Raw genomic sequence first — 19,332 nt, 5'->3', positions numbered from 1 at the left:
CGGGTCACGAATGACTCTACAAAATAAACCCCATGTTTTTATGTTCTTCAGCTCTGAAAAGTTAAATATTTTGGTTTGATCAACGTGCGATGAACACGAACATGTTGGAGCAGCTTCAAGAAGTAGCTCTGTGATGACGCCATCATCCGGCACCATTGTCCGACCAAAATAAAAATTTCCGAACGGATAAATGTGCATTCCTTTTTGTCTCATGACACGATGGCAAAATGACAAAATTGGAATAAAACTGGGATATATATATAACATGAACATTATAATTCGTATGTAGTGGGGTGGCATGGGCCCTGGTGCAATGAATTAAATTAAATGAAGTGCATCTTGTCACGGACCAGAGAAAACAAACGATAACAACATAATTCTAAACGCATGGCCTGCTCACTCGACAATTGAAATAATAATGATAAGTCAGATCTATAATGCGCACGCAAGCCATGCAGCGAATGACTTAAACAAGTCAGTGGCGCGATTAGCCAGTGTCACTCTGTCAACTCAGAGCTCACACCGATGAAGTGAGAGAGGGGTGAATGTGAAGTCTGTGAGGGCATGATGAGGTGAGAGGGGTGGATGCGAGGTCTGAGGGCACGATGAGGAGAGAGGCCCACAAGGGCTGCGCTCTCACCCACCTTCTCGCCCTTTTCTCCAGCGACTGTTTTCTCGATTTCCACCTGCGGCACAAAGGTTCACAAAGTTCACGGTATTTCGGTTGACAAGGTCACAAGTTAAAAAGTGTGTGAGTTCACAGGTTTCAAGATCACAAGTTCAAATGTTAATAGTTTTACGGGTTCACGAGTTGATAGAGGTTCAGAGCTCATGAAACTGATTAAACTGCAACATCACTCGTGATATGAGTCGGCACTGTGGAGATGTGGGCAGCGAGTGTTGGCTTCAACCAATCCCGATTCCAAACGGGTTCCCCTCAAGTGTCACCAACGACCGTCCAAATAAAACACCAATGCATAAAACATTTTTTTTGTATAAATTGGCTAATCTCCAGCACCGAAGATTACAACAATCAGTTTGAGTATGTTGAACTTCTTTCGCATCGTACGTAGCCAACCGAGATTGCCATGTAAAGAACATTTCTTGGTACAGGGCATTATGGGAAAAATCCAGTACCCTCGAGTGTGGAGCAGAGGTCACCGTGAAGAGTGTCTCAGAATAAAAAAAGTCAACATATTTGTCAAAAACATCAGGCAACGTTTTGGGCAACGGCCCTGCTTCATGACACATTAAAAACTGCTTTGAAGAAGTGCCATTTCCCAAAGCTTCACCTATTATATAAATTATCTATCGAGGCCACAGTGTTATTGGCAAATGTGTTGAATTTTTATGTATTTCTTCATTGTCCTTTTGCACCACTCATCATCAAATACTGTCTCGGAAGTAGTTCTGCGATACCTCCTTCCATGGGCAATTCTCTACCACTGGGCGATGCTCTGCTCTGCGAGAGTTCCAGGTGGACTCTGTCTCATGGCGTGGCCACCGACAGTAAGATTGAAAATAAATACAAGGCAACAACAGAAACTAGATTTCAAACTTACAATTTTCCCTGGTGGGCCTGGAATTCCTGTGTCTCCCTGGGAAAAAAAACACACACACGTTTATTACCATGAATGAAACTCATGAGGCAGTTGACAATTAGCATACTTTTACTATGGGGCAAGAGTTAATGAAATCTGTGCGAGGATTCAGTATGTGGGAGTGCGACAGTGGTACCATCTCTCCTTTGGCACCCTTTGTCCCCGCCTGGCCATCAGTCCCCTGCACACGACAAAGACAAAGATCCCCCGTGTAGCATTAACAGACTGTAGGGGCAAGTGCTGTTAGAGAGCACCTATGAAGGCCAGAACTGCACACAAGGGAGTCGGTGGCCAGCACCATGCCCGACTGCGTTTGTCTCCCCAGTGGCGATGTTTACACACTGCACCAGGTACTTATTGGAGGCTGAGTCGACCTAGGGGAGACCCAGAACCGGTTCAGATAATCGTCACTGGTGTTGGCCGTGAGCAAGAATCGAACCCATGTCGCCGGAATCGTAGCGCAGCGCGCTAACCGCGACACTACCGCTCCCCTACGCACACACGCGCACACACACACACATGCATGGAAAGGAAAACACACAAAGTTCCGAGCTTAGCCTTACGGATCACGGGAGTTAAGTGTCGTTAGATAACACCTGTTGAGGTCGGCACAAGACATGTAGCCAGCACCATACATACGTGGCTATGCTTATATCCCCGGTACTATTTTTTACACAATGCACTCGGGTATCCAATTTTAGACTAAGTTAATAGAGAGCAAGGGCCAAAGCAATGTTCTGATAATAGATAAGCGCACACGTGCGACTGATCAGCGTGGCGAGGAACCCAACCCATGCCAGTGGTGTTATCAAGCAGTGGGCAAAAAGCTACAAGTAAAGACAAAATATAACAAAGTGTTGGAGCAAGTGAATTTTGTGTATGTGTAATGTAGTAACTTGGCGGGAGATGACCTTACGGGTAGCACACTCTTTATTAACACCAACTTATATTACACGGGTGGCTAACTGCAGCCTTAACCCACGGGGTTCCCCTGGCTACACCCACACGGGCTCTTACGCCCCGTAGCTTCTCGGAACCCACCCGGCTGGGGTGTCCGTCTCGACTCTGGGTCCCACAGCCTCGTCCCACATGGACGTCAGACCACGGGTCCCACAGTCTCGCCTCCGAGCCACACAGGGTCCCGGCCCTTACAAGGACAGCGGGACTAGGGGTCTCAGGGCCCTACCTCTTCAACTCCGTCTTCGATCTTCAACTGGTTATCAACTCCCCGAGTGCTCCTGCGCGTCCCCCTTTATAGTCCTTCATGCGGACGTCGCTGAGAGCACCCACCCCAGTTGACCAATCACTGCGCGCTGCCCACGATCCTATTTCCCACCTTGTGTCAGCGCGCACAACCACGCACCCCGCGCCGCCCCGTGATCTATCACTGTCGGCGCGCGTCAACACCACCACTACATATGCATGTGTGAACTCAGTGGCCAGGTAATAGGTAGGCATTTTAAGGCCGAGTCAATCCATAGGGTGTGGGGGTTGAATAGTTTCCACTATCAATCAGCAATGATGTTAAGGAGTCAAACTCAAGTTCGCCGGGTTTATAGAGCTATGCGCCAATCACTGCACCACCAACAGACTTTTGGGATAAATGCTGTGAGCGACCACCTATGAAGGCCGGCACAGCACACGAGGGGGTGGGTGGCCAGCACCACGCATGGCCACCTTTTTTCCCCGAGTGGTGATGTGTACACATCGCACCAGGTGCTCATTTAAGGCTAAGTCGACCTAGGGGAGGCCAGGACCGATTCAATACTTGTCATTGGTTTTGGTGACCATTAGCAGGAATCGAACTCAGGTCGCCTGGTTCGTAGCACAGCGCACTAACCGCTACACTCCTGTCCCCCACACAACACAGACAAATACAAAGATCCCCAGTATAGCCTCAACAGACGGTTGTGGCAAGTGCTGTAAGCGAGCACTTACATACATACGCATATCCGCACGCAGTGCTTATACTTGCGTGTGCACGCACACATGCTATGGAAAGTAGACAATCATCGTAGAGCAGCAGGGTGTTTATCCAGCCCGGGACGAAACAAAGGTAGAGAGGAGATCAAGGAAAGGGCATCCTGTCGGCAGCGACACTGGATGTGAAAAGGCCACCAGGGATTGGAGATCAAAGGGCAGCGTGTGCGACGTCATAGGGGCTGTGTGAACGTGCGAGCGCACGAGTGCGCGGCTTGTCAAGCAAGCATGCGAGCTTGCAGGCGTACAAATGAGTGTGCGAGCGTGCGCACTTACAAGTCGGCCTACGAACATGCAAATGAACGCACGCGCACAGAAGCAAGTTTGCAAGCATGTAAGTGCACAAGGGAGTGTGACTGTGAGTGTACAAAATGCACAAGCGAGTGAGTGTGTGAACATGCAAGTGAGTGTGCGAGTGTACAAGTGAGTGTGTGACTTTGGGAGTGTACAAGTGAGCGTTGCGATTGTGCGAATGTGCGATTGTGCGGGTGAGCGTGTGACTGTGCGAGTGTGCGAGTGACTGTGCGAGAATGAACGCAGGGGATGTGGGGAGACGAGGGGCATCCGAGCGAGTGCTTACGTCGCGTCCAAGCAACCCCAGCTCCCCCTTGTCCCCTTTCGCTCCGGGGGCACCGTTGAGCCCTGCCGGACCCTTCATAGACAAACACAACGTTGTGTAAACGATGACATTAACCAGGAGTGGGAAAAATATAAATAAATATGCCTCCTTCCAATATTTGTCTCTCCAAGCATATATGTATATTTTGAGCAATCTCATTGGCCACGCAGCCTTCTCCGCTGGTTTGATACCAGCAGCCTTCTGGACCGTTTTTGACATTCATTGTCTCATCAGCTTGCTTCAACCAACGCCGGTGAGCTGCCAGGCCTTTCTAGGCAAGGACCCAATGAATGGCGAAGGGGCAGGGACGCGGAGTGGGAGGTGCCTTACCCGGATCCCTCTGGGTCCAGAGTCTCCGTCAGGACCAGCATCTCCCTGTCGTACACACACAGACACGCACCCACACACACGTAGAAAAACAAAGATTCCCCCATATCGCCTGAACAGACTGTTAGGGCAAGTGCTGTTAGCGAGCACCTATGCAAGGCTGGCATGGCACATGAGGGGGTGGGTGGCCAACACCACACCCGGCGACCTTTGTCTCCCAAGTGGTGATGTTTCCACACCACACCAGGTACTCATTTGAGGCCAACAATAGTTGACCATGAGCAGGAATCGAACTCGGGTCACCGGTTTAGTAGTGTGTTGCGCCAACCACTACACTTCCACTCCCCATTCATTCATGCAAAAAAGAAAACACAGACTGTTGGGGGCAAGTGCTGATGGCGAGCACACATAAATACACATACACAGAGCAGTTTACCCACACACACGCGCACGCCTCGTGCTCATGGGCCTCATCTCCCCTTCACCCTATCAAGACACAAGATCACATTCACATCAAACAACCAAAATCTTTTTGAACCCACGCATGGACAGGCAAACGCAGATGCATGCGGGCACGCGGGAAGCACGCGGCGGTCCATTAGATCTCTCCGTTTCACCGACCGCGACAGACCCCGCCAGGCACAACAGCATCAACCCAGAACCTAATGCCCACAGACAAACAGCCGGCCCACAGAGACAATGGGAGGGAAGGAGAACAGGTGGGAGGGGCCAATAATCAGGGCTTCATTTCTCAATGAATGTTTTCCCGGTGCGCTGGTAGACTCAAGTTGATGGCACGGGAATTGTTGTAGCTGCAGTCGTAAGTGAGAGGAATACTGGATGTGGTGCGCCATGCGTGGACATATTTTATGTGTTTGCCGGTGCCAGGCAAAGTGGGGTGAAATGAATCCCTGGCGACAACCAACGTGACGCTCACCTTCGCTCCGGGAGTACCCACGTCTCCTTTTTCACCCTGCAAGGGAGAAACAAATTAACAAATAATGTAACGCCCACAGACACCCACAGGTCTGCTTCCGAGGACAAGACCCCGAAGCCAGATGCCGCTTGATGAGGGGTTAACACTCAAAGCTCCACACAGATAGATTCAAGAATCCATTGCGACACTGCCATCTGGTCACCTTGCAGGCGAAATCCTACGGCACCTGATATATCCGAGACTGTCTCCCATCCTCCGGGTGCACTCGGGGGTGGCAAATTGGCACTGAGCACTCACGTCTTTCCCTCGGAGCCCGGCAGGGCCCGGAGCCCCTGGGCGGCCTGGCTCTCCGGCATCGCCCTTGGCTCCTGGATCACCCTGCGCGCACACACACACACAGAGATCCCCCAAATGGGCTACACAGGCTGTTGGGGCAAGCGCTGTGAGTGAGCGCATATTAAGGCTGCCATGGCTCGACGGTTTTGATTTTATTTGCGAAAGTATCTGCTGCTGTTCTTACCTTGTCACCTGGCCGGCCCAGCGGTCCGTTGGGGCCCTGAGCAAACGAGAGCAACGGGAGAGGGCAGCTCGAGCAGGGCAAACGGCGGAATTGAGAGATGTCATCGGAGAGGCGTTCCTCCCTTACGCTATGTTTCCACCACCACCACCACCATCGAGAAGGCGGTTTGGTGGCCCAAGAACGGCGCAGGGCTGGTTGGGCACGACACTGGTCCCCACATGGCTCCGTCTCCCGTACCCTCTCCCTACTCCTTCCACAGTCGGAGGAATTTTATTAAAAACTAATAATTTTAGCCAACCCCCCCACCCTCGCACTCCATCTGTTGGTAAAACTGTTCTGTATTATCTTACAAAGTTGGAAAGATTGATATAAAAACATTTTTAGGAAATAACTCGCTATTTTGTGCATGCATTTTTTGCAATGATTCAATGACGAAAAAAGTGTTTTAAAATAAATAATTTTAACAACTCTTCATGCCGGCTTGGCTTAGGTTCCACTATCCCCAAGCAAAACATGTTTTACCGTTATAAACTGTCATGTTTCAATTTATATTTATTTTATTTTTCAAGACAGAACCTTGAACTTGGTTGAGAGATCCCATTGATCTCATGAAATCACGAGTTCCTAGGAGGACCAGTGGAGGGCCCCATTGCATCCCTCGAACCAGGGCCCATGCCAACCACCCCTACAATACTGTGTGTGTGTATACGTACATGCGCGCGTGCGTGTACGTACATACACACACGAGCTTTTGGAGCAGCCATGCAATGTTATCAGCACTCTGCTCTACATCTGGAGATTCACTTATCATTCGATATTTTCCTGAAGGCCGCTACATTGGCTTGGAGTAGGGATTACTGGCGTAAGGCACTACCATGACGGTGCAGGACAATATACTTATATCCAGAGTAATCCTATATCATTGTACCTTGTATTTTTTAAATACACAGAGCAGGTCAATACAAATTAGAATGGTGAACTCGCCATTACTACCAACACAATTCCCGGAACATTGTGGACTCTTCTGGCAGAAATTACGCCTTGGCTATATCCTTAACAATTACTGATTCCTGGCTGGACAAATCGGTGGCCTTTGGCACCAACATCAGTGGCTCTACCCACAATTCCGTGCCGCTTTCATAACAGCTCCAACACCCCTGTGGTTGTCCGACACCTCACCGCCACCAACACCACCACCAACACCACTACCTCACAAATCGGCGAGTCTAGTTTTTGAGACAACGGGCCTGGAGAGTCCGAACGCGGTGTTATCATGGGAAGAAGATTTCACAGCAGCGTAAGGGAGAGCTACATGTGAACGCACTGCTTTGAGGGGAGTGCTGTTATTATTGTACAACTAACAAAACTCTAGGACTTTTAATGACGTAGGAGGACACAGATATTCTAGGACGGCAGGACAGGTGGTAATCGTGGGTTGTGGGCTCAGCTCACCCGATCTCCGGGTTCCCCCTTGGCGCCAGCACCGCCAGGCAGCCCGGCTCCCAAGCTGCCCTGCAGCACAGGACACGGATGACAGGGGGGGAGAGGGTGGCAGCAACATCGGCACGAGAAGAGTAATAATATGAATAATCAATGCATTTGCTACTCCCGCCATTCTTAAAGCTTAAGGCCATCACGCAGGGACCATGCTTCACAGATGTGTATAGTCTGCCAGGAGGGGGCAATGTTGCCGCGTGTTTTATAGTTTTACCCAATTAGGTCAATATAAGGTAATTCTTCCGAATTCAGACCATGATGGCAGCACGCGTGATCTACTCTTTATCCAATAAAGCAAAGAGATATTTAACTTCTGCAGTGAAGACAGACCGCACGCTCGCATTTTTGGTTCATACACCCATCGCAGTATTAACCAGGGCGGCCGCAGGTCTCGAACCACGAACTTCTGCAACAAGCATCACTGCCCGTGAAACCCACAGCTTCCACTTCTGTTGCTCTTGGCTTGGCTCGCACGGTGACTTGCACTGCTTCCAATAGTAGGATGTGGGCTTCTCAAAACAATCTGGCTAATGCATTCAGGCGCTATTGTAAAGCTCTTTATTTATTCAGCAGTTGGTAATAATGAAGTGGAGGTCATCATCCTCATCAGCAGCACCACCATAAGCAGCAGCAGCCATGATCAATTCACTGCTGGATGAAGGTCTCCACAAGCTGTCGCGATTTTTAGGTCAAATCAGGAAATCGGGCCAGGATATCAAATGCAGTTTTGGATTGATCCAAAAAGCACGACGTCACGGGAAATGACGTCACATTGACGGCACATCTGCACTTTCCCCCACCAAAAGCGGCGTCCCGTGGCATCCGAGGACGTCACTTTAGTTTGCACGGAAGAAAAAAGGACACAACATTTGCCTTAATAATCAAAAATCTAAGATGTTTAAATTCCAAAACTCATCCCTCTGTCACGGCAATGTTGCCACCGCTCCTAGCGGCCCAAATAACTGATTCCTTCGTCGAGCGACGACAGCGAAGATCGTTCACCTTGTCACCCTTTTGCCCGGCCTCGCCCGACTCGCCACTGGGGCCGTGTGGTCCAGGGGGTCCTCTGTCTCCCTGGCAACGACAGCATCACGCAAGCGGGGTGAGCCGAGACTGCCCAGAGGATGCGGTTGACACAAGACAAATGAAACCGCCGCTTCGGTCTTTTTTTCGCAATTGGTATCGCGGTTGAACTGTGCGGTGTTCGGAGCGACGTTCGACGCGAAGCGGAAAGCTGCTCAAGAAGTTCCTGGTTCATGAAGCGAACCGTCGGACATCGTGCCACATGACGCGTGGTATAAACCAGAAAACCCACAGGAGAACTACAAGTAAATGATGACCGGATCATTTCATTAATATAGATTAATATGCATATAATATACACGTAGACAAAGATCCCCCCCCCGTATATAGACATGTTAACAGACTCTAGATTTGAAGTTTTCGTGACAGCAAGGATCCATACTCTTTGGTTTTTTCGGTAAAGTCACGTAGGTAAAAAATATAAGCACAAACGCGTGTGTGCTTTCGCTACGTTGTCCCCACCTAAAGAAGGACGCTTGTAAAATTTCGATTTAAAGCTTTCGTGACTGCAGAGATTCATCTTCTTGGTTCTTTCAGTAAAGTCACGTAGAAGGGAAGTAATAAAATAATAAAAATAAAACATAATAAAATAATTCTCACGACGTTTCGGCCACAATTCTCCGCAGGGAATGGATTCTTTGCTCCGCTAAAAGTTTTCCCCCCACGACTCACCCATTGACACGACGGTCAATGGTACAGTGTAGAATAACAAATAGTATAACATTTATATGCTTAATACAATGTACAAAGTGATATATAGTATCGTAATTGTATAGTAAACATATAGCAGTGTGGTACACATTAGGGTGGGTAGAATAATACATAGTGTTATATTAAAATGTATAAGGTATAGGGTGGTTTATAGCAATACAGTATATAATTTAATGTTGGGTTTGTCTATGGCAGTGTATAGTACGGTGTAGACTCGTGTGATGTAAGAGAATAAAGTTTAGATGGAAGCATATTATATAATTTTTACGACGTAGAATTGTAATGTATTACTTACTGTTAGTAACTCAGCTTATTATAGAGTATAGTAAGTATACTGATGATGCTATGTAGTTTAATCTTTAGTTGTTTATGCAGTTTATACTTTAGTTTTCTACGTGGTTGTTTAGTAACTGCAGCTACATACTATTAACATTCCTTTCCTTTGTTAATGCTACCCCCCTTCCCCCTTCCTTTGATGCTGCTAATACTGCATAATGCACGGGCATAATATTAATTTGAAACCCCCCCGCCCACCTCCTACGCATTTTCCATATGCTAAATTCCTCTTGATATGCAAATTGTTTTGTCAAGGCGCTCTTTTTCCCACCTCCCCCCCCTCCAACCCAGCTTAAATATACGCTCCAAGCTTGGTGGTGTTTTATTCGTCACCTGAGGATGGCTGCTTGCGTTGTGGCCGAAACGTCGTGAGAATTATTTTATGTTTTATTTTTATTATTTTATTACTTCCCTTCTACGTGACTTTACCGAAAAAACCAAGAAGGACGCTTGTGTTGCACCTGAAACGTCGTGATTTAATTTATTTGTTTTCATTTTTAATTTATTTTATATTTTTTACCTACGTGACTTTACCGAAAAAACCACAGAGTACGTTAACAAAATGTTGGGGCAAGAGCTGTTAGCTTGCAGCACCTATGAAGGGTGACGCGGCACACGAGGGGGTGGGTGGCCAGCACCAAGCCCGACCGCATTTGGTCTACCTCGTGGTGATCTTAACACGCATGTGTGTATGTATGTTGAACTTCTTTATCACCGTATGTAGCCAACCGTGATATTCAGAGGTGCGGGGGAAGGACAATACACTAAGCACAATACGCAGTTCTAAAGAAATTAGTTTTCAATCTCGATGATTTAAAAGTGCGTAGCTCCAGTGGCTTCCTAATATCTGAATGAAGAGTGTTTCAGACGTGCTGCAGAAGCACATCTGAAAGCGCGCAATACAGTGACCGTCTTTGTTCCATGGTTAGCCAAAATTCGATGGTTAGCCATTTTAGGCTGAATCGACCTAGGGGAAGCCCATGACTGGTTCAGATAATTGTCATAATAACAACAATCGCTAATCGTCACTACGTAGCGGTGACGTCACCACGGTGCCTGTGCCAGGCTATGTGCATTTTAAGTCATACACACACAAACACACACACACATGTGCGGTGTAGAGGCTATCCTGTTTCAGAAAAAGCCCTCACTTATCCACCTCACCTTTAGTCCTGGAGGCCCGGATGAGCCCTTGATCTGATGTAAACAGACAAAAACACAGGTCAGGTCAAGTCCTCTCAAGGAAAGCAATTTTGGAAAGTGGAACAATTTTGCGGATTAGTGGTGAATCGCTCGCACCCTACTCCTACTTTTGAATCTCGAGTTTTTCTTTTATCCAAACGACAAACATCAACCAAATCGATAAATCAATCAGCCGCTATTCAAGGGGAAAATGGCCACCTCTTTTCTGTCATGATACTCACACTTTCTCCGTCCAGGCCCCTGGGACCCAGCTCGCCCTGTGAAGACAAAGTTGGCATCATGCGAGACAAACGACCGGACGAATGATCGGACAAAGTTCGGGCCAATGTAGCATCGCCTCTCCCATCGGATGACCGGAGTGTCCTCACACAGGCATAAAGTTTTAACTAAAGCCGTGATCTTACAACCATTTTTCGAACACATTTGTGAAATTGTTGCTGAGTTTGCTTTCATTGTGTTTCAATTTCCCGTACAATGTTTGGTCCTAACCAATAAAGCACCTACATTTTAACCTCATACCCTAACCCCAAAAACCTAAACGAAACTCGTATCCCTAAACCAGGGATACAAATAAGCAGTGGGGAACACATATTCCTTGCCAAGGAGGACATTCATGGAATAATCGGGGTAACAAACACTCGTTTACACCGTAGAGCAGCCTCACTCCACTCCCCAAATACAAATGAAGGCGAGAGATAGAAGCAAGTCCGGACTGCGGCCGAAGTCAAAATTAAACATCTCTCATACAGGACCCGACCTTCGAACCTCCAGATTTCAACTTTCCCAGCCGCCAATGGTCGACCATCAACTGAATCGGGACCGGGCACGGCCGATGCGGCCGCCTGATGCACAAATGGCGCATCAAATAATTCGGCGGTCTGCGAGTGCGGCCACGAATCTCAAACGATTGACCGCATCGTAAACACTCCGCTGTCTTCAATCCTTCAAAGGAGCAACGGACGAGATCCACTCTGCATCTGAACAAACGATTAAGTGGATAACAACGTATACAATGACATCTGTAATCTGCTGCTATGAACAAAAGAAGATTATATTGAGGCCAACACAGGCCATGGGGCCATCGATACACAGGACGTGGCGCCCACACGTCATGTGACCTTGCGACGTGCCTTACCTTCTCTCCTCTGGGTCCAGGTGGCCCTTGAAGGCCCTAAGGTGCAGAGAGGACAGACACACACACACACAAGTGAACACATAAGCGAATTTGCACACAAAAAGAAAGAGCTATGTGTGGTGGGTATGGTGGTAAACACACCACCAGGTGTATACACTTTACTCTATTTGCTTGCGCGTGTAAATGTATGTTTAAGCATATGCATACCTGTCAACCCCTTGTCAGTGCCCTACCTTATTACAGACCAATTCCGAACTTATTAGTCACCCCGTGCCCTTATAAATCTCAACGTTCATCCCACAAAGTCCCATTACAAGGGAGAAACACAAACAAATAGACAAAAAAAATGTCCCTGTACAAGAATACGGTTAAACCATATGGGTTGACAAGTATGCAATGTGTGTGTGTTTTTGTGGGGAGCAGTAGTGTAGTGGTCAGTGCACTGTGCTACGAACTCGGCGACCCGAGTATTTGTAAATGCCCTGTCCTGGGCCTCCCCTAAATTTAAATAAGTCTCAAATGAGCACCTGGTGCAGTGTAAACATCAGCACTCGGGAGACAAAGGCGGCCGGGTGTGGTGTTGGCCATGCACCCCCTCATGTGCTGTGCCGGCATTCATAGGTGCTCGCTAACAGCACTTGTGCCCCAACAGTCTGTTAAGGCTGTACGGGGGATCTTTGTCTGTATTGTCTTTGTCTCTGTGTGTTATCACTGTGTGTTTCTGTGTGTGTGTCCGTGTGTTATCATTCTGTGTCCGTGTCTCTGTGTGTTATCGCGGTCTCTGTATCTTTGTGTGTGTCTGTGTGTGTCTCTCTGTGTTATCACACTGTCTCTCTGTGTGTTATCACTGTGTCCCTCTGTGTGTCTCTCTGAGTGTGTCTCTGTGTGTTGTCATTCCGTGCCTGTGTGTCTCTGTGTGTCTCGGTGCTCGTCAAGACAACTCACGGGAACCCCCTGCGGCCCGAGAGGCCCCGGAGAGCCAACGACACCCTGCGACAACACAGAGCAGCGTCGTCAACGACCACCGGTTTGGCGTCTACGTCCCTCCGCTCCCCTGGGTCTCATTGCTATCGCAACCCTTAGGGGCCGTCCATAAATGACGTCACGCGATTTTGGACGATTGTTGACCCCCCCCCTCGTCACACGGCGTCACAAAACGTCAGACCCCCCCCCCCCCTCAAATATGACATCACAAAGCTCTGCCCCCCCCCAAACCATATTTCCATTTTGAAAATAAAACAAGCTTCAAATCGCTTTAAACTATTGTCATTGTAGTGCGTGTTTATTGTGGCGCTGCACTCTGATGATGTAGGAGAAAACATTTATTAAAAGTCTATTCAATTAAGTAGAACGTGTTGTCTATATTTATTTAAAGTTGCGCATTTTGATGTGACGTCACATTTCTCAAACCCCCCCCCCGCTCGTCACACATCGTCACAAATGTCTGACCCCCCGCCCCCCAGGTGCGTGACGTCATTTTATGGACGGCCCCTTGTGTCATGCATCAGTTCCTCGTTGTACTTCTCTCGAAACCAACAGTGCATTTCTTCAGGACCTGCCGATATTTTTTAACGGATAAAGCACAATTGCGTAGCGCTCTCTACACTTGTCTGCGTGATACTTGAACACACTTTTATTTTTTCCGGCCTGCACTATTTGCATTGTCATTTACGGATATGATCATTGTTGCCATTCGCGCACCGACTCTGGTTCGCTCTTTTTTCAGCCTCCCGCACCTGTGATTTTACTACTTTTTTTTCTCTATGTGGAGAGACAACAACAGAGGCGTATTGCCTGCTTATGTATTTGGTTTACATATATTCTCCACGACAACGCTCAATGTTTATTATGTCTATTTCGCGTGATGTCTTGCTGAGTTTCCCGTTGAACTAGGACCAATTTCCAACGGAAATGGTCCTGGCCTTTAAACACTGGGCAGTTCACCAGCATCGATTTAAGCAAGCCCCACTCTACTGACGGGACACACCGAATGCCAACGCTGGCCCAGACTTTGTTCGGAATAAGCTCAATGCTGCTGCAAATACGCACACTCACAAGGCTGTGTGGCCGATTGGAGGTGTAATCAAGAACATCTTTTTTTAAATTTAATGTCGAGATAAATTATGTCCGCTTAGTTATTACGCGGCTTATAATCTCCGCAGCGGCGGTTGACGATGATTACGGTGGGATACGTGCTACAACTGCGTGCTGCGCAGTGCTCCAAGGCTCGACGGCATGTACAGGATTAATGAAAGCAAGTCTTCATCCTCAATCCCCGTTGCGACGTAATCTCACCTGGTTATAAATAAACAAACGATGTGGCTCTAATTTGAAAGCTGGCTTTTTGTCAGCTTTGCTCATCATCACTGAACCCTCATGATCCGTGAGGGGCCTTTAGTCTGCGTGGCAGCGTTTGAGATCTTGGGTTCAAATCCGGGCAGCCGCTCAAGGTCAAACCGGGTTCTCAAGCCAAGGTTGATGGTTTTAGTCCTGTCACCAGTGGCGAATGAACATCGGTGAAAAATAGCTTTATAGCTCATCGAATTCCTCCAGTATAAATACATATTCTGATTCTGACCGCACACAATCGAGTTAAGTTTTTTTCACTAAATTAAAGACCACTGCCGTAACGCAGCTCATGTGCAGGTGCTATGTAGATCAATACATTGCAGGATTGTGAGCGCGATGGTGACGGCTTGGGGAGTTCTTCATCCAGCAGTGGAGTGATCATGGCCAATGTCAATTCACCATTGACACTGCCGTATAATGTAAACTATAGCGCAGGCGGATGATTCAGACATTGTCCCTTGTTCAACGCAAAGAGGGTAGAGAAACCGAGATGAGTTCATTTAGATTGTTTCACTTGCTTTGGAATTGTATGGCTACCGAGGTCTTTTTATTCTTTTTCGATTTAAAGCTTTCGTGACTGCAGGGATTCATCTTCTTGGTTCTTTCGGTAAAGTCACGTAGAAGGGAAGTAATATGCACATTATTTTGTCAAGGCGCTCTTCTTCCCCCCTCCAACCCAGCTTAAATATACGCTCCAAGCTTGGTGGTGTTTCATTCTTCACCTGAGGACGGCTGCCTGCATTGTGGCCGAAACGTCGTGAGAATTATTTTATTATGTTTTATTTTTATTATTTTACATGACTTTACCGAAAGAACCAAGAAGATTAGTCTTTTTATTCGTCAGTTTGATTGCCATTTGAAGAACATCTCGGGGCACAGGGCATGAGGTGGCTCCCCCCCTAGTGTGGATAAGAGGTAATTGATAATTACCTCAGAGGTAGTTCTGTAATGTCACCATCCACAGGCCATTATCAAAACACGGGGTGACGGTGACACTGCTTTCTGCCAATGGAGATTTCCTAATTTCACATCTTGACATTGATGGCACAATCATAAGGCACGTAACGCCGCAAGTATCCGTCGAATCAGATCAGTCCTTACCTTCAATATGCACGCATCGAATCATGTATGTGAGAATCGATTTACAATTTGTGAAAATGAGATGAACATTATATTAATTATATACGCCAGTGGTTCTCAACCTTGTGTGGCGACTGTACCTAGTGCCGGATGATCCCAGTAGCAAAAGTAGCTACATATGCTACGGGCCCCGCACTTTCAAGGACCCCACGCTAAATGCTTTCAAGCTATCAATTCCGGTTCAGTGATTCTGCAATTGCTCTATTACTATAGTACTATACTGCCTTAAACTTTTATGAACGAATGGGTGTTTAAGGTTAGCGATTTGTCGTATTTTCTGGCTGTATAGCAAATGAAAAAAATACAATTACTTTACTGTGCAAGTTAAAAATGTGTGTTTTAATATTTATGCTTTTTTTTTATTTAGGGCCCCTTTATAATATATGCTACAGGCCCCGCACTAGCTTAATCCGTCACTGACTGTACCCCTTGCTGAACTTTGTTTCAACCGGGTAACACCCCCTTGCCTGACCCAACATGGTTCTGAAAAATAAATGTATGAATAATGAACATCAATATTTTAACCAATTGTCGATTTTGTGAGGTATCCTAACGAGCTAGTAACTGCACGCGATTAAAAAACATTTCAATGGACGCTCTGCATGCGTGACGTTATTTGTTCACGCTCGCTGGTTACTCTTTGAAACCGCATTGTTCATAATAATTTAGTTTTAAAAGGTCTTTTATACCGTTCTAGGCTACCACATGAATTTACATTTATCGGAGTTATTTTATATTGGCAGATTCATACTTAATTATTCACCAATGACTCTCACGTATGATATAATTTCACAAATTTATAAATCACCTCACGTAACCCCAGGGACATTGCCAGGGGTCTGCGTACCCCCGGTTGAGAACCACTGATTTACACCGACGTTACATTTCTGCCGATAGAGTGACTGAAACTGTACAAACGTGGCAGAAGGAACAAAATAAACAATACAAAGGAGACGGAAAAACAGAGAAAACTAAATTTCGATTTAAAGCTTTCGTGACTGCAGGGATTCATATTCTTGTTTTTTTCGGTAAAGTCACGTAGAAGGGAAATAATAAAATTAATTAACAGATTCTCAAATCGAATCGTGAGCATTAACCAAAACAATTCCTCACATTGCTCAATCTGCAAATCATTGCCTGCCTAAGATTTCAAAAAATATATATAAAATAGGGTCGTTAGATCGGCACGGAGACTAACGCTGACAGGACAAGAGGTTTACCTTGTCGCCAGGAGGACCCATGACTCCCCTCTCTCCCTGCAACACAGCAAGGACACGCAACCTCATCAGCACATGTGTGTCGCGCGGGCAACCTCGGTGGTGAAAACAGAGTTACAGCCAACATGAATCTCGTGTGATCTGCGAGTGTGTGTGGAGTTGGCAACCTCCGAGTGTTGAAGGGCTACAGCCAACGTGATATTTGTTCGTGGGTGTGTGTGCGCGAGTGTAGGGTTAGCGGTAGTGCAGCAGTTAGCGCGCTGCGCTACGAATCCGGTGGCCCGAGTTCGATTCCCGCTCATGACCAACACAAGTTACGATTATCAGAACCGATCCTGTGCCTCCTCTAGGTGGATTCAGCCTCAAATGAGTACTTTGTGCGGTGTGTAAATATCGCCACTAGGGAGACAAAGGCGGCCGGGAGTGATGCTGGCCACCCACCCCCTCGTGTGCTGTGCCGGCATAGGTGCTAGCTAATAGCACTTGCCCCAACAGTAAGTTAAGACTATCTGGGGGATCTTTGTCTTTGTATATACAATGGAGGAGGCTCATGAATGATGCTACTAGGCAGTTGGAGGCAGTCGCCCTCCAACAATAACGGAGAGCAGAAGAGTGACGCTCACAACAACGAGCGGAGCGCCAGGCGGCTAAAACACAACTAGTTGGCACAGTTGGGGGCACAGGGGATGCATCTGCCAGTCATCTCAGTCAATCAACCCATGGCACCTGGGTTTGTCCCGTGACCTCCTGTCAGCAAGCGTTTGACACTTAAAGTGGCCTCAAATTGCATCTGGCCTGGCACAGGTACTGTGGAGACGTCACCGCCACTCTAGAGGTGAATGGCGGGTGTTGTTGGTGTTGTTGTAGTGTATACAATCACTGTAAGTGAATGCATAATCCTTACTCTGTCCCCTTTTGAGCCCACTGGCCCGACTGGCCCAGGATCACCCTGCAAGAATTAACACACACACACACACGCGTATAGATACACACATACACACTCCCTCTGCTGAGGACAAATGCCATCCTCCTCTTCCATGCCCATGACATCGTGACTCAGTCCAATACTTGGACCAATCATCATCTAGAAACAGCGTTCAGATGTGGGGGATGGGGCTGGAGAGATGCGCTGGGGGTGATCGCAGACCTACAGTATGAGATCCCAAATAATTGCCAGAGAAAATATGTGTAGCGCCCCATTTAAAAATCTTCATATTTGAGGACTGTCCCCCTCCATTGGGGACGTTTCTCTATAATAGAGGTTTTTTTGGCTTCGATCGCGTGATATTTATTCGTAATATTTACACGGACTAAAAAACGAACGAACAAACTAACCCAAAACAACTCTGTTATAGATAATGTTGGTCGCGAAAGCCTACGCGTTAAACTGGGACATTTATAGATCCACCTCACAACTACACAAAGGTAATTAACGGTCAAAGTACAAAGGCAAAACAACAACATAGCAACAAACTAAGACAAACAAAACTCTTGTGGGGTCACATGCCTCCTGAAAGATCCACAATTCAATTGCTGATTCTCACCTTTGGCCCTATAGCTCCGGGAGGCCCACGAAAGCCCTGCAACAACAAAAACCTCAATAAGACAGAGAAGATTAATTTGCAAACGTCAGAACCCTTGCGATATTCCAAATGTTAGCCTTCACTTTGAAGCATTTCAGGGACTGTGCACAGACCTGCTCGCCAGGATCTCCCGGCTTTCCTGGTTGCCCTGGCAAACCCAGTCCAGCATCCCCCTGTAGCAGGAGTCAAAGCACAGGGTCAGGGGTCAAAAAAAAAGCCACACACTTGATCATGTTACCATGGATAAAATTCGTAAAAATATTGATATGTTTATATCGTATGTGCTGTCGTGGGGTGTTTTGGTCAAAAGATCAAGACTGATACAACATTTTCTTGCTCAGATAAATGAATTAGTCTGAAAGGCCCACAGTCCACTTGAAGGTATCCAACTTGAAGACATCTCTGCAGTAGTTCTGTGATATCTCATTCCACAGGCCATGAGAGGATGCACTGCTGCGCTAGAATTCTGGATACTTAATCGCATCACATGATGAAATTCGCACGCGCGAAATACCATTGACGATTCCTTCGTGTGTTACGCCAGCAGTCAAACCGCAGTGACATCGCGAGCTCTTCCCACACGGTAAAAGAGCAATTTGTCTTTATGGGCGACACAGTTTCTTGTGACATCCACCAGCTAAGAACTGCCTTCTAGGAGGGTCACTGACAGTCGTGGGAGAGAGTTGGCAGGGGAGAGAATACCTTGTCTCCATGGGCCCCAGGAACGCCGGGGGGCCCGAGAGGCCCAATGGTCCCAGGCAAACCCTGCTTGCCCTGGTGAGGGGTGTCCGGCGAGGAGGAGGAGGGGTGGCGGCGGGGAGACAAACAGGGGCAAGGTCGGTGAACCAAAAATAAATAATACAAGAGGCCTATATCTAAGGACTGCGGCAATTCGTAAGCGGTGATGCAGGGGTTAGCGCGTCGCACGATAAACCTGGCCACCTTAGTTCAATTCCTGGCCACGGTTAACAACCAGTGGCCAGTGTAATGTATGAACTTGTCCGTCCTGCCCAACCGCCCCATACTGACCAGCGTGATTGTAAAAGGGTGCAAAACTCGGTAAGCAGTGAACAAGCAGTGAGGCTATTTGTCCA

At 47.4% G+C, this 19,332-nt stretch overlaps 1 protein-coding gene across 1 annotated transcript in view; it reads right to left on the bottom strand.

Moving 5' to 3' along the window:
• The window catches only part of COL7A1 (collagen type VII alpha 1 chain), a 124,585-nt gene that overhangs the window by 53,124 nt on the left and 52,129 nt on the right, over nucleotides 1-19,332 (bottom strand). Inside the window, exons 34-52 of the mRNA XM_078872551.1 lie at nucleotides 18,941-19,012; nucleotides 18,352-18,411; nucleotides 18,200-18,235; nucleotides 17,560-17,604; nucleotides 16,659-16,694; nucleotides 12,895-12,939; nucleotides 11,950-11,985; nucleotides 11,036-11,071; nucleotides 10,776-10,808; nucleotides 8,484-8,555; nucleotides 7,437-7,496; nucleotides 5,985-6,020; nucleotides 5,762-5,842; nucleotides 5,465-5,500; nucleotides 4,531-4,575; nucleotides 4,162-4,233; nucleotides 1,738-1,782; nucleotides 1,563-1,598; nucleotides 645-686 (exon numbers count right to left, since the gene is read on the bottom strand). Coding sequence (XP_078728677.1) covers nucleotides 645-686; nucleotides 1,563-1,598; nucleotides 1,738-1,782; nucleotides 4,162-4,233; nucleotides 4,531-4,575; nucleotides 5,465-5,500; nucleotides 5,762-5,842; nucleotides 5,985-6,020; nucleotides 7,437-7,496; nucleotides 8,484-8,555; nucleotides 10,776-10,808; nucleotides 11,036-11,071; nucleotides 11,950-11,985; nucleotides 12,895-12,939; nucleotides 16,659-16,694; nucleotides 17,560-17,604; nucleotides 18,200-18,235; nucleotides 18,352-18,411; nucleotides 18,941-19,012 — 924 coding nt within the window. The remainder of the gene's footprint in view (nucleotides 1-644; nucleotides 687-1,562; nucleotides 1,599-1,737; nucleotides 1,783-4,161; nucleotides 4,234-4,530; nucleotides 4,576-5,464; nucleotides 5,501-5,761; nucleotides 5,843-5,984; nucleotides 6,021-7,436; nucleotides 7,497-8,483; nucleotides 8,556-10,775; nucleotides 10,809-11,035; nucleotides 11,072-11,949; nucleotides 11,986-12,894; nucleotides 12,940-16,658; nucleotides 16,695-17,559; nucleotides 17,605-18,199; nucleotides 18,236-18,351; nucleotides 18,412-18,940; nucleotides 19,013-19,332) is intronic.

This window comes from Lampetra fluviatilis, chromosome 34 (assembly GCF_964198595.1).
Source record: "Lampetra fluviatilis chromosome 34, kcLamFluv1.1, whole genome shotgun sequence".
NCBI classification, from domain to species: Eukaryota; Metazoa; Chordata; class Hyperoartia; order Petromyzontiformes; family Petromyzontidae; genus Lampetra; species Lampetra fluviatilis.
The sequence above is the reverse complement of the archived record's forward strand: the minus strand, read 5'-3'. Positions and strand labels throughout refer to the sequence as shown.